General features: G+C 50.1%; 1 protein-coding gene across 9 annotated transcripts in view; it reads right to left on the bottom strand.

Moving 5' to 3' along the window:
* Window positions 1-46: 46 nt before the first annotated feature.
* Window positions 47-15370, bottom strand: part of RAB6A (RAB6A, member RAS oncogene family) — a 60853-nt gene continuing 45529 nt past the window's right edge. For 4 of the 9 annotated variants that reach the window (XM_040700517.2, XM_040700518.2, NM_001044640.2 and 1 more), the window contains 2 exons: window positions 4213-4279; window positions 47-2503 (listed from right to left, as the gene is read on the bottom strand). In XM_040700517.2, coding sequence (XP_040556451.1) covers window positions 2439-2503; window positions 4213-4279 — 132 coding nt within the window. In that variant the 3' untranslated portion in view covers window positions 47-2438. The remainder of the gene's footprint in view (window positions 2504-4212; window positions 4280-15370) is intronic. The other 5 variants (XR_005859986.2, XR_006939407.1, XR_003075231.3 and 2 more) reach the window with 2 other exon arrangements.

The raw sequence follows: 15370 nt of genomic DNA, 5'->3' as shown, positions 1-15370 counted from the left end.
TGCACCCCACGTTACAACGGACAGAGGCAGAGAAGAGAGAGGAGCCTTCCAATGAGACAGGTATTTATTTAGTTCAAGCGCTACGGATTCTTTTTGTTGTTTCATATTATCAAACAGAGCTGAGGTACCAGTGACATTCCAACATGAAGAAAAGGAACCTTTTTTTTTTTTTCCCCCTTATACAATTTCTTCAACTACTTGTTATCAAGACAAAAGAGTGAGTAATGGACAGCTGCGTCATGTACTGTACAACAACCAGAGCGGGGAGGAGAACAGAAACAGAGCAGAAACCTTCACTGTCGTCAAAGCCATCACAAAAGAAGTCTGTTCCCTGGTTCTACTGGCCATGCCCATGGAGGAAAAGCAAAGGGAAACCCAAAAAGTGTGTGCCAGTGGGGAACGGGGAAACGACGGCCAACATGGACTGCGTGAAAACCAAAAGGAAGAAGAAAAGCCAACGAAAAACAACCGAAGAGGCAAGATGATGGATCATCTCTGCACAGCTCAGACCAGTGCAACACAGGAAAAGCAGCCAGGTTTCCTTCCCCTCGAGAGCTTCTTTGAAAGAAAGAACGATCCTTTTTGTCACATATCATTGATGTTTATTTCAAGACATGCCACGTCAAAAAAATAAAAAATAAAAATAAAAATAATTAAAAAAAAAAAGAAACCAACCCCCAAACAAAAAACCTCGCCTTTGATATTGCATTATAAAAGCACGTCACATCTCATTCTGCCTTTGAAGTTCTTGTTGCGCAGAGTTGCTAGAGACCCAGGGCAGGGCACGAGCCTGGCACTGGGAATGGAGAACCCCAGGAGGTTACCCCCACTCCTGGTGCACGGTGAGAGGATGGTTCCCTTCTCTCCCCGGGTTATTTCAGGGCAGAGGAGAACCACGAGGAGCCCGGATGTGCAGCTGTTGGTGAGCAGCAATGCAACGCAGACTCAAGAACCCCCTTCCTGCACTGTATCTCAGCCTTCTTCGCCCAGCAAACAATGTATTTACAATTGTGTTTATTAACTGACACAGCAACTTCACAATGACTAGTAAAGAGTAAAAGGGTGCACTTCTAGTGTGTTCCGTCCGTGTTTCTCGGGTAGATGCATCTCGCCACATCAGCAAAGCTCTACACAGACTCCTTTGCAAAAATACCACCAAAATTACCCAAAGTAGTAAAAAAAAACCAAAAAACAACCAAAAAAATTAAGCAGAGAAATAAATATCCAAGAGGAACGGTTAATTAGAAGCCCAGCTTGATAGAAAACGAAGCGGCTCTTATTGAACCAACCTCTACGGCTCTATGAAAGAAAGCAGAACTAACCCAACTCGGAAGACCCAACGTAAAGAAAAAAAAAAAAAGCTAAAAAATAAAGGCATCCGTCTGCATTGCCACAAGTTGGCTTCCATCCCACCCAACTCTCTGCGGTCTCCCACCCGGACCCCCAGTGGGACCCCACTGCAGTACAGCCGTGCGCACCGCCCGCCCCCATGGCCTGGGAAGGCCACCTCTGCTCCTTCCTTCTGCCCAACTCACACGTCCCCATCAGCTCAGGCAGCGTTCCATTCCAATCTCCCCTCTCTTAACCATGGCAACCACCACGCTGATCTCCTCCAAACAATGCCACACTCCCACCTCTCCACGCAGCCATCGTTTCACTTCTTCTTCTTCTTCTACATGAAAGGAAAAAACGCTCTTCAAACCCATCTCGCACTCCAAACACGTCTCCTTGTTGTCTGCTAACGCACACGCGTCCCTCCCCACCCCCACCCCAAGGTCCTTCTGGTTCCATTCGCCCCCCCCCTCCCCCCCTCCAAAAGACCCCACGCTCCAAACCCTGCTAAGGTGGGGCTTTGAAAACCATCCATGCTACCTCTGCTCCCAGCACGGGAGCTCAGCTGTGCGGCTGCTGGGTAAGGACAGCACTGGAGCTCTCTCCTCTGCTCAGCCCACGTGGGCAGACAGCGCGGGGGGACGGCTGGCGAGTGCTCTTCTGCACGTACACCTCACCTATGTCCAATCCCAAACTGACTCGGGGTTCCATCATTTCAAAGTGCAGTATCGTAACATATTAAAAAAAGGAACAAATATTAAGAAATTGTACCTATTTTTTTCTTTGCTTTTTTTTTTTTTTTTTTGTGTGTGTGTTTTTCTTTAAGTTATAACTAGAATACGCTGGAATATTTTGGCTTTTTTTTTTTTCTTTTTCTTATAAATAATGAAGACACCGACATTTTCTTTGTGTGTGTGTGTGTGTGTGTGTGTGTGTGTGTGCTTGTGAAGCTAATAGATCATCTCCACGAGACAGCCAGCGATGATGAACTGCAATACGTTATTACTGAAAGGGGAAGGTTCAAGCCAATATTCACACTGCAGTCAATGAAGAGTAAAGGGAGGGAAAGCAGTGATGTTCTGGAGGAAGTCAGAAGCCACGTGGTATTAGCAGGAGCAGCCTCCTTCACTGACAGGCTGCTCTTGAGGCTTTTCCAGTTTGATGTCAATCACTGGGAGGGTGAGTTAAGGCCAACAGACATAGGTCAGGCAGCTGCTGCTTCCACCTCCTCTCCTTGGGGGTTCAAGTTGCTCTTTACAGAGATTAGGAGGATAAAAAGAATCATAGACTCATAGAATGGCCTGGGTTGCAAAGGACCATAATGCTCATCCAGTTCCAACCCCCTGCTATGTGCAGGGTCGCCAACCAGCAGCCCAGGCTGTCCAGAGCCACATCCAGCCTGGCCTTGAATGCCTGCAGGGATGGGGCAGAGCAAGAATTCAATTCAAACATTTGACCCGTTTGGTGGATTTAGACTTCTAGGTGTGTTTAAGAGAGCTCCATCACTCAGTGCAAGCAGTTCAAAGCCCTCAAACCCTCCGTGTTCTGTGAAAGAGCCCCTGGAAAATCCCCGACCGTTAATCCCAGCAGAGCTGCCTGGGAGACAACCATTCAGTTCCTGCTATCTGCAGGCTGCAGGAAGTCAAATTCAAAGTGCCCTTATTACTCTCCCATTCAGAAACGGGTGATCAAACTCCCCGTCAGTAAAACTTGTGTATCCTACCACCATCCTCTCATTAATAAAGATGGTTGCTCATTAACATTTAGTGACCTGCCAAAGGAGGGATTTTTGATCAACCCCAAGTATATCACTCAGAGTATTGTGCCTCAGCACAGTCCCCAGGCTCTCTGTACCCCTCTGCTCTACAATGCTTCACAGGAGGTGTAGCTTCAGCCCTAAGCTTGCCCAGCATGGTCTGAGGTTAAGAACCAGCACCAGCACAATCACAGACTCATAGAATGGCCTGGGTTGGAAGGGACCTCAAGGATGATGAAGCTCCAACCCCCTCATCACACACAGAGCCACCAACCTCCACATTTCAGACCAGCCCAGGCTGCCCAGGGCCCCATCCAACCTGGCCTTCAACACCTCCACGGATGGATGGGGCATCCACAGCCTCTCTGGGCAGCTGTTCCAGCACCTCACCACTCTCTCTGTCAACAACTTCCCCCTCACATCCAACCTCAATCTGCCCTCCTTCAACTTCAAACCATTTCCCCTTGTCCTGCTCTTATCTCCCCTCTCAAAGAGTTGCCTCCCCTCCTGTTTGTAGGCTCCCTTCAGGTCCTGGAAGGCTGCACTGAGGTCACCCCGCAGCCTTCTCTTCTCCAGGCTCAACAAGCCCAGCTCCCTCAGCCTGTCTTTGTAGGGAGGTGCTGCAGCCCTCTGAGCATCTTTGTGGCCTCCTCTGGGCCCCCTCCAACAGCTCCCCGTCTTTCCTGTGTTGGAGGCTCCAGACCTGGACACAGTACTGCAGATGGGGACTCAGGAGGGCAGAGTAGAGAGGGACAATCCCCTCCCTGTCCCTGCTGGCCACCCCTCTGCTGATGGAGCCCAGGATACCATTTGCTTTCCGAGCTGCAGGAGCACACTGCTGGCTCATGGTCAGTTTTTCACCCACCAGGACCCCCAGGTCCTTCTCTGCAAGGCTAAATGGTTATGGGATCGCCATCCTTGGATATTCCTCCATTTGCCTGAGCAGGGTTCCTCCTCAGCACTTCAAATTCTAGCCTTGCTTGCCTCTGTTCCCCTCCCATAAGCTGACCAAGGGCTGCAGGACAGATACCACCCCCTCCTCCTCCTCCTCCCTTTGTTATTCAGGACCTGCGTTCGGTACCTGGCAGTGCTCTGCCACCACTGCTCTGCAGCATAAAGGATACTGTCTTCTCTACTTTTGTCTTGTGTGCTTTCCATTCCAGGCAAGGCAGCTGCCACGCGTCGGAAAAGCTGCAAAAAAAAGAACAAAAAACCAGGGAACAGATCAAAACAATTGTACTTCAAAGAGCACACCCCAGTTCGATGCAGCTCAAACAATGATTCAATGCATCCTTCTGTACTATTTACATGGCTCTCACCGAAAAGCCTGACACCAAATATAACCTTTATTCCTAAGAACCCGCAAACCACATTTGTTGTTGTTACTGAAGATGAAATGTTACTGGCTTCAGGCGGCAGAACTTCTGTCACCTTCTCTGCTCTGGTTGGAGCCTGGGATTGATTTCCATCTCAGCTCGTCACACCCGGACCAGGTGGAAAATTGGCCCTCATAACCCCACTGAGCTGTGCCTGTGCCCCCATGTAAAGGCAAACAACACCCACCCTGCCCACACTGCCCAGCCTGCCATCAGCATCAGCCAGGGCTGTGGGTGAGAACAGGGCATGCAGGTGAAAAGGCCCACAATGCTCATCCAGTTCCAACCCCCTGCTATGTGCAGGGTCGCCAACCAGCAGCCCAGGCTGCCCAGAGCCACATCCAGCCTGGCCTTGAATGCCTGCAGGGATGGGGCATCCACAGCCTCCTTGGGCAACCTGTTCAGTGCGTCACCACCCTCTGGGCAAAAAACTTCCTTCTCATATCCAACCTAAACCTCCCCTGTCTCAGTTTAAAACCATTCCCCCTTGTCCTATCACCATCCACCCTCGTAAACAGCCGTTCCCCCTCCTGTTTATACACTCTCTTCAAGTACTGGAAGGCCACAATGAGGTCTCCCCACAGCCTTCTCTTCTCCAAGCTAAACAAGCCCAATTCCCTCAACCTTTCCTCATAGGAGAGGTGCTGCAGCCCTCTGACCATCTTAGTGGCCCTCCTCTGGACTCATTCCAAGAGCTCCATGTCTCCTAATGACATCCCTTGATCATCTTCCAGCCCTCACCCACTCACGACAAGGACACCCCACCACCCAAACACAGTTTCTTTCTTTCAGGAAGGTGCCCAGTTTTGTCCTCAGCACTCTCAACTTCTGGTATCCTCTTCAGTATTATCCCAAGCCCAACCCACACTCAGGGTATAAAACGCAGACCAAAGCCACGTGTCGAGCACTGCTGCAACCCCAGAGCAATGGGGCATTCAGCCCCCTCCCTGCTGAGCCCTTCCTCTATGCCCCAGAGGGTCCAGCTCCCAGCTCCCCACAGCCTGAAGGAGGCTGGAAGGTAAGGCTGAACAGGACTCATTCCCTGTCCTAACCTCGCAGCTTTGCTCCCTCCCTTCTTGTGGAGTAAGGCTCAGGCCTGATGGAACAGCTCGCCTGCTGCTCATTAAGGTTAGCAAATGGTTGCCTAATTGGTTCTTACCTACAGAGAACAGCTCTGACTCCGTGCTGATGTGCTCAGCACAGACCTACCTTCGACAAAGAGGACAGAGCCAAACTGGTATCATAGAATTGCAAAGGAACCCTTAGAGGCCGTGCGGTCCACTCCCTGCAATGAGCAGGGATACCCACAGCTCATGTCTACATCTTGACACACATGGAATTAATGTTTTTATACCATCCCAGACCCCACTGCCACCACGCGTTTCATTATCAGCCATCCAGGACAGCCAATATTTCCAAGCCATCAGTGTGCTCACCCACCCCACTGACAGCCACGGGACGCTCAGTGCAAGCCTGAGGTCAGCCGTGATGTCTTTGATGGACACAAAGATGTTATCTCAACCCTCTCCTCCAACAACACAGAGCTACACCACTTACAACCACTGACCCACTTTCCATAGAGAACTGAGCCAGACGCTGTGTGCTTATATTCACAGACTCATGGAATGGCTTGGGTTGGAAGGGACCCCGAGGACCATCAAGTTCCATCCCCCCCATCCCCACCCCAGGCATGGCCACCTGCCTCCAGACCTGGTACCAGACCAGGTTGCCCAGGGCCCCATTCAACCTGCTCTTGTGAACGTAGAGACCTGAACAGCTTTGCAGATCAGTGAGTGCTTTTTGGCATCAGGAAGACCAGGGAAGTGACCGTGATTTAATCCCACTTTGCTTTGAATGGCTGAAAGTTTCAGTACTATGCTCAAATCCACACATGCTCCGAAATCTCAGGGCTTTCTTTGCCTTTAGTAGAATCACAGCGGGAGCTTCAGAGTAGATATTAGGGACATTTTCTTCTCCCAAAAGCAGTAATGCAGTGGCACAGCTGTCCAGTGAGTCCCCATCCCTGGAGGTGCTCCAGAACTGTGGGGATGTGGCACTGAGGGATGTCGTCAGTGGGCACGGGGGGGTGGGCTGGGGTTGGACGTGATGATCTTAGAGGTCTTTTCCAACCTGAATGGTTCCACGATTCTGTCCCTAAAACTCAATTCTCATAACATTTAATATTCAATAATCCCAACTTTGTTGGAAAAAAATAAAAAAAGGCTTACTGGACAGCCACCAGGCTGCACTGCAGAACACACAACCACCACCGACAGCCCCATGTGGAGAAGCACACTGGTATGCCATCCAGTAGATGGTAAGCTGCTGCTGCCAGGCACTCTTCATAGCACTGCAGGGAAGCTGTTATACCTGCTGCCCCTCCAACACGCAGCAGACGAAGCTCCCGTAGGACCCACAGGGATCCCCGAGCCCAACCCCAGCCCCGCAGAGCACCCCCAAAACCCAACCCTATGTCAGAGCAACCCCTGAGCTCCCCACTGCCCACCGCCCCGGGTACACCCGTTCCAGTTGCAAATGAGAACATAAGTGATCTCTGGTCCATGGATTTCTTAGACAACGAGCACTGAAGAATCACTGGATGAAACGGGAAGGTTGGATAAACACATAGCTATGTGATGGGAGGAGCACCAGTATAAACAGCTGTGCTATTCCTCTGTAAGCATCTTCTTTAGACCCCTGTTGAAAGGGGACCTTCTACCTACCCTACCATGGTGATCTTCACCTTGAACCCAATATACCCAATGTCAAAATCCAAGATATTTTTAAACTAACTGGAATAGAGAAATAGAAACGTACAAATCTAAAATCCTAAGTCCTGTGCATGGTGACAAAGCCTTTTCATCCATTCATAGAATCATAGAATGGCTTGGGTTGGAAGGGACCTCAAGGATCATGAAGCTCCAACCCCCCCACCACACACAGGGCCACCAACCTCCACATTTCAGACCAGCCCAGGCTGCCCAGGGCCCCATCCAACCTGGCCTTCAACACCTCCACGGATGGACGGGGCATCCACAGCCTCTCTGGGCAGCTGTTCCAGCACCTCCCCACTCTCTCTGTCAACAACTTCCCCCTCACATCCAACCTCAATCTGCCCTCCTTCAGCTTCAAACCATTTCCCCTTGTCCTGCTCTTATCTACCTTTCCCTGACTCCTCACATCAGGTAAACCACTCACAGGTTTCCTTCTCCAACATTTAAGTTCTCTTGAAGTAGTTCAGGTTGTGTCATTCATACCCAACGCAGAGCAAACACTCCCTGGAAAGCAGGGTTTGTCACAGGTAATGAATGGGTTCTTAGGAAGACAAACCAACCCGTGCCTTGAAACGCCCAAGCCACACTGCCTTCCTCCTTCCCTCTGGCTTTTACTGCTGAGCACAGCACCACACTGAACCCTAACCCTACAGACTCCTAACCCTACTGACCCCGAACCCCACTGATCCCTAACCTAAACCAACCCTGGGGTCAGCCACAACCTCCTCGGGCAACCTGTTCCAATGCATCACCACTCTCAGGGGGAAAAATCCCCTCCCGTGGTTTTAAGGATAGATATGCAAGTTTGGAGCAGGCTGTGCCTGGCTGAGGATGCTCACACAACATCTCTGCCCCTATGGAAGGGAATGTGCCATCCCACGGACCCCCTGGCTGATACTGTGTGCTTGGAGAGCCGAGCTGGAAACAGCACTGCAGAAAAAAAAATGCTTTCATTCTTTGCTATTCCATTTCCCCCTTTCACAACACGTATCACCAAATAGTGCCAACCAGGGATGCAGTAAATAGGGTGAAGGATGTGGGGGGGGTGTCTTAAAAATAAGTCAGATGATGGGAACCAACTGGAATGACTGCTTTTAAACTGAGCTGCTGGCAGAAGGGGCTCAATGTTTAAAATACAGTCATCCTTGCTCTATATTAAGACCAGGAATAAATCTGATGCCTTCAGCTGTATTTCCCCCTTAAATTACTGGACTAAAAAGAGAAATCTGACAACTAGGAAAATCAACTTTCTTATTAACCTTCTGCTTATCAGCCGCAGCATATGTGAACAAATCCAATTAGGGGAACTTCAGAAAGCTGACTTCTGTTTGGAGACCTCATTGCTTCCCAGTGCCTCCAGGACCCGAGCCAGCACTGACCTCACTGTGAGACGTCACAGGGACACACATATATGCACACACTATCACACGGATGTGTATTTGTGTACACACACACACACAGCACGTGTCTGGGTGAGCACTCTGACCCTTTTTTTCCAAGGCTGGAGTGAAATGCAGCCATCTGAAAAATGAAATCACACCAAGTTTGGCTTACAGCATCCAACTCTGCTGACAAAGCTGGACAAACCCTCATCCTTCAGTATTAATTTCAACTCATTTCCCAAACAGGGATATGGCTCTGGGCAGCCTGGTCTGCTGGTTGGCGACCCTGCACACAGCAAGGGGTTGGAACTGGATGAGCACTGTGGTCCTTTTCAACCCAGGCCATTCTGTGATTCTATGATAGGAACAGTGCCGGGCAGTAAACCCCTACCAGAGTGGAGTCACAACGGAGTAGTTGGCACTGAAACACTCTGTAGTGACACGGCAGGGCTGGGAGGATTGCTGCCCATATGGAAAAGCCAGGCAAGAAAACTGCCCCTAAAGCAAAGCAAACAACGTTATTTCCCTCATTCTTATTCCCCAAGGAAAGCAGTGCAACTCCAAGAGTGCTTCCTGCCCATCAGACAGATGTGAATCAAAGGATGGGAAAAAGATCCAAGCTGCTCCTGCAGAGGGAAAGGAGGGCTCTGGGAAAGGAGGGCTCCTCGTGGGGCTCCTTCAGCAACTGCCATGAGAAAGCCTGCCTGCTCAGCCCACAGCCCTTGGACAGCAGTGTGTGCCAGGTTTGCTGGAAGGACATCTTAGGGGCTCTCCCTCCCCTCTGTTTGCACAAGGCAGCAGAATGAACCCTGACATATTCTGGGCACGAAGTCTGCAGGCAAACAAGATTCCCTGAACTACAGAGTGCTGAGAGAGAGAGCATGAATCTGAAAGTCCTTTAAAGCTCATTCAGGGCTGACAAATACAATGAATTGGGGAGGGAGTCTCTGTGTTAACTGAAGCAAGCTATCTACTTCTCTCCTCAGCCTTACAGCTCTCCTGGCAATCACTCTTAGCTGAACCTCAGATCCAAAAGCCTATTTTTTTTCCCTCTATTGCATCAGTTTAATGCTGGGACAACGCCATCACCATTTTCACTCTGTGTATCATCTGCTCCTTTTGTCTTCAGCACCCTCTCCCCAAAGCCAGAAGGAACAGTATGTATAGAGGCCTGTGGTGCCCTGGCTGTATGTTAAGAGGCCCAGCAGCATAGGAAAGCTGGAACAGCTGCCCAGAGAGGCTGTGGATGCCCCGTCCATCCGCGGAGGTGTTGAAGGCCAGGTTGGATGGGGCCCTGGGCAGCCTGGGCTGGTCTGAAATGTGGAAGTTGGCGGCCCTGCCTGTGGCGGGGGGTTGGAGCTTCATGATCCTCAAGGTCCCTTCCAACCCAAACCATTTTATGATTCTAAGATACATTAAAATGTGGTTTGACAGAAGAGACGAAGCTTCCCCCCAGCAGCTCATCACATCAGTCCTCGGGGAAAAGAAATGCCTGAGAAGTCACAAAATGAAAGCCTGCAGCGTTCAGGTTGGACACCCTGTGTACCTCTCTGCAATGCTCACATGCAGACCTACCTCTGTGCCTGCAAACAGAGCCCCAGCCAAATCATCCTGTGGGGGAAGGGCTGGAAGGGGCTGCCAGCTCTATGTTCCCCCCTGTTTCTTTGCTGGTAGAAGGTCCTGGCATTGAAAAACGAGTTGTTTGAAGCATGGTGCAACCCTCATAGGCTTCTTGGCTTTGTGGGCTTGCTGCAGTGAGCACAGAGCTGGAGGACAGTGCCTCTGCTCTTATCAGCACTGCCATCCAGCAGAAAAGGATGAGCAAGAAGTGAAAAGCAGTGCCTAAGGTCAGAAGTTCCCTGGTCTCCCACTGGGGGGTAGCAAACAAGAGCTGCAGCCAAGGAGGTGAAAAAAACCAATCTTAGCCATTATTCTTTGGTCTGGTATTAAATGTGGAGGTTGGTGGCCCTGCATGCAGCAGGGGGGTTGGAGCTTCGTGATCCTTGAGGTACCTTCCAACCCAAGCCATTCTATGACTCCATGATTCGATGATTCTCCCCAAGCAGGACAAGAAATGAACCCTCTTCCATATCCTCAGTGGGGGAATATTGGTACCAAAGCCTTGCAGGCAGCATCCCTCAGAGTAACAACGCACCACAATGCAGCAGCTGTGAGATACGGTTGGGATGAGGGCAGCGACCCACCTGCTGCCCCACAGCATCCCCACACCTCCCCACCTCTGCAAGGAAGATGCTGAGGGCCTGAGAGGTGTTACTGAAAACAGAGCCAAAGGTGAAGCTGGGAACATGACATGTTTGTATCCCTGCAGCATGGAATGAACTCCAACATGAAAGGGATGAAAATTCAAAGGAGCGAAGGATGGAGGACTCCATAGAATCACAGCACCATAGAATGGCCTGGGTTGAAAAGGACCACAATGCTCATCCAGTTCCAACCCCCTGCTATGTGCAGGGTCGCCAACCAGCAGCCCAGGCTGCCCAGAGCCACATCCAGCCTGGCCTTGAATGCCTGCAGGGATGGGGCATCCACAGCCTCCTTGGGCAACCTGTTCAGTGCGTCACCACCCTCTGGGGGAAAAAATTCCTCCCAGTATCCAACCTAAACCTCCCCTGACTCCACTCCCAGCCTCCTCGTGCACCAACTGTAACTGTGAGCCAGGCATGGGGTTTAGATCCACGACACAGATGTGCTGGGAAGAGAGGGCACTGGGAAACAGCAGCATTTTGCTGGGGTTTATGGGCTGCCAGGCGAAGCACTGACAACCCAAGATGTGTCAATACTTACATGAGAGCTTCCAGTGGAAGGAAAAAGCAGTTTCTGTTCCCTAATGTACACATCTCAGCCACAGGGAGTTTGAAAGCTGCATGATCAATGCTCAATCCTAACCTGCAGCTCGGTGCATAAACCAAACACTCATCAGCAGCTTCACCTTCACATGAATATTTGATATCTGGCAGGAGGTGATGCTCACTGACACATGAATGTGCTTTGTTATAGCTAAATGTAGACTCTATCTAAAATAATTTGATTTAAATTAAAAATCCTGTCTGAAAATTAATTTGGGAAGTACCCATTCTTCAGAAACAGAATATATTATGGTTAGGCATTGTAATGTTATGGGAAGGTCACACTTGCACTCAGCTCATTAACGACAGCCTTTATAGAGGGTGTGGGAAGGGCATCCATTCTGCAGTTGCATCGTAAGCTCTCCAGTTTCATGGGGAAATAATTTGTTAATAAGACAATGTCATACTGTTCAACAGAGAAGCCACAAAGAAAATTGGATGAGGATGCAGTGACATGTAACAGCCTCAAGATTTTGGGATATTCATAGAATGATAGAACGGTCTGAGTTGAAAAGGACCACAATGATCATTGAGTTTCAACCCCCTGCTATGTGCAGGGCCACCAACCACCAGACCAGGCTGCCCAGAGCCACATCCAGCCTGCATGTATAACCCTATCTGTTGGTGTGACTGAGGAACAAGAATTGTGTCTCTGAACGCCGAATCTTTAATTCAAGACAGAAAGAATGAGCCTGCAGGTTACCCACCACGACTCTTTTTTTTAAGCTCAAAGCTGAATTATCATACCTTTCTTCTTACAGTATTCTTACAGCATGTAACGTGGCAATTAAAATTAGAGGCATAATTTGTCTAGACCTCCATTATACAAGGAAGAGTTTTCCCAGGGGAGCGTGCAAGTGAGGCTACTGCTTCAGAAACAGCTTTCTGCTTTGACAGTCTCATTAGTACAATCCCTGAATGGCTTCAGCACAAAAACACAAGAAGGCAAAGTTTGTTCCTTTGCCACGCATTAAATGCAGCCACCATCCATAATGATGGCTGCAGCAGCTTCACAAAGCACGTTGTATTCTGCAATGATACCTCGTGCCTGGGTGGACTACAGGCATCCCGTGCAACATCTGTCCTGCTCAGTATCTTTATTGATCACAGAATGGCCTGGGTTGAAAAGGACCACAACGATCATCTCGTTTCAAACTCCTGCTATGTGCAGGGTCGCCAACCAGCAGCCCAGGCTGCCCAGAGATGACCTGGATGAGGGCACTGAGTGCACCCTCAGTACGTTTGCAGATGGCACCACGATGGGGGGAAGTGTTGATCTGCTGGGGGGTACGAAGGCCCTACTGAGGGACGTGGACAGGCTGATTGCTGAACTGAAGCCAATGGGATGCAGTTCAGCATGATCAGGTCCTGCACTTTGGCCACAACAACTTCAGACAATGCTACAGATGTGGGGCAGAGTGGCTCGAAGACTGTACAGAGGAAATAGACCTGGGGGTGTTGGCTGGACGCTCGGCTGAGCATGAGCCAGCAGTGTGCCCAGGTGGCCAAGAAGACCGATGGCATCCTGGCTTGTGTCAGAAATAGTGCAGCCAGGAGCAGGGAGGTGATCATCCCTCTGCACTCAGAGCCCTGGTGAGGCCACACCATAGTTCTGAGCTCAGTGTTGGGCCCCTCACTGCCAGAAAGGCACACAGGCCCTGGAGCATGTCCAGAGCAGGGAACAGAGCTGTGAAGGGTCTACAAATCCAATGGGGAGCAGCTGAGGGAGGTGGAATTGTTCATTCTGGAGAAGAGGAGGCTCAGGGGAGATCTTATTGCTCTCTACAGCTACCTGAAGGGAAGTGGTGGTAAGCTGGGGATCAGCCTCTGCTCCTGTGTAACCAGAGATAGGAGAGGGAACGGCCTCAAGTTGTGCCAGGGGAGGTTCAGGTTGGACGTTATGATAAACTTCTCCCAAAAGGTGGTCAGGCACTGGAATGGGCTGCCCAGGGAGGTGTGGAGAAACTGACCCTGGAGGTGTTCAAGAAATGCTTAGAGGCAGTACTGAGGGACATGGGTTAGTGGGAAATATTGGTGACAGGCAGATGGTTGGGCTGGATGATCTTGGAGGTCTTTTCCAACCTTGGTGGTTCTGTGATGCTATGATTTTCCTCCTGACACCTCAGATCAGCAGCCCATCCAGCACTACCCGGCCCCCACAGCCCCGAGCTGCCCTCCAGGTTTGGACACTGACATCTGGATATGTGTCAGCCACGAGAAGAGGGAGCACAGCCACATCATCATCATTCCCCTCAGAGAAGCACCTGCTCTCCAGTGCACACCCCCCTATTCTGTGCACACTATTCAGGATTCCAGCACCAAACCCAAGCCTTAATTACAAGGTAGCCTCTGTGCTGCAGAATGATAATTGGTAGATGCAGGAACTGAACACTTTTCTGCTTGCCAATGCACAGAAACGCAGCACCGAGATAACACGTCTCATCATTCCACTGCATAGGGAATAATTTTGCTAGTATACAAGTTCAAGGGATGCTTCAATAACAGACCCTTCAGTCCTGTTTGTAAGGTGCGCCCAAAGTAATTTATAATCCTGCTCTTAGCAACTCCTTACATAACTCTTTATACGCACTACTTGTGTAGCTGAGCATATAGAACAACCTCTGTTCCAACCCAACCCGTTCTGTGATTCTAATACACGTATTTTCACAAATATGTGTGTACACACACATGTGCAAGTGATTGCTCTACGGAGGTACCCAAGAATGAAGGTCCTCTCCATCCTGCAGCACTAATGGCTTCCTGCTGTAAGACTCCTCATAGATTGATAGAATGGAATGGGTTGCAAAGGACCACAGTGCTCATCCAGTTCCAACCCCCTGCTATGTGCAGGGTCGCCAACCAGCAGCCCAGGCTGCCCAGAGCCACATCCAGCCTGGCCTTGAATGCCTGCAGGGATGGGGCATCCACAGCCTCCTTGGGCAACCTGTTCAGTGCGTCACCACCCTCTGGGGGAAAAACTTCCTCCTCATATCCAACCTAAACCTCCCCTGTCTCAGTTTAAAACTATTCCCCCTTGTCCTATCACTATCCACACTCGTAAACAGCCATTCCCCCTCCTGTTTATACACTCCCTTCAAGTACTGGAAGACCACAATGCGGTGTCCCCGCAGCCTTCTCTTCTCCAAGCTAAACAAGCTCAGTTCCCTCCACCTTTCCTCATAGGAGAGGTGCTGCAGCCCTCTGACCATCTTAGTGGCCCTCCTCTGGACCCACTCCAACATCCTTCCTGTGCTGGGGGCCCCAGGCCTGGATGCAGTACTGCAGATGGGGCCTCACAGAGCTGAGTAGAGTGGGATAATCACCTCCCTCTCCCTGCTGGCCACACCTTTAGTGGTGACGACTTCATATGACATACTGTGAGATCAATGAAAACCCAGCATCCCATTATACACAGAGTCAGTATGGATGTACAGCTCTGGCTCTCGATCCACGAGCTCCTAAGAAGCACATTTGCTAACATAACAAGCCCAGATAAAACTTCTTTCATGCACACCTCAAGTCAGTTCTGTAGCGTTCACTGCTTTCTCCACTTCACTGTTTGCCAAGCTGTTTATCTCCATTAACACAAGTGATGAAACATCACCTAGCAGGTCAGAATGTAATGTAAAGAGCTGCAGCCCATCTCACAGCATCAAACCTAATTTTATGGCAGTTGCATCAGCTCAAAAGATATTTCCCTGCTTTCCCCAATTCAAAGGCAACTGATTAGCTAACAAAAACTAATAGCTTGAGCTAGCCAAGAACATCTGCTTGCACTTCCAGTACCTTCCAACAAAGCAGAGAAAGCAGTCCATGCTGTCTCACCAGACAGCAGAAGCATTTTACCCAACCACATTCCCTCCTCGACTGGTTCGCCCACATC

This window comes from Gallus gallus, chromosome 1 (genome assembly GCF_016699485.2).
Source record: "Gallus gallus isolate bGalGal1 chromosome 1, bGalGal1.mat.broiler.GRCg7b, whole genome shotgun sequence".
Classification (NCBI taxonomy): domain Eukaryota; kingdom Metazoa; phylum Chordata; class Aves; order Galliformes; family Phasianidae; genus Gallus; species Gallus gallus.
Note: the sequence above shows the minus strand (reverse complement) of the source record. Positions and strands in the feature narration are given on the sequence as shown.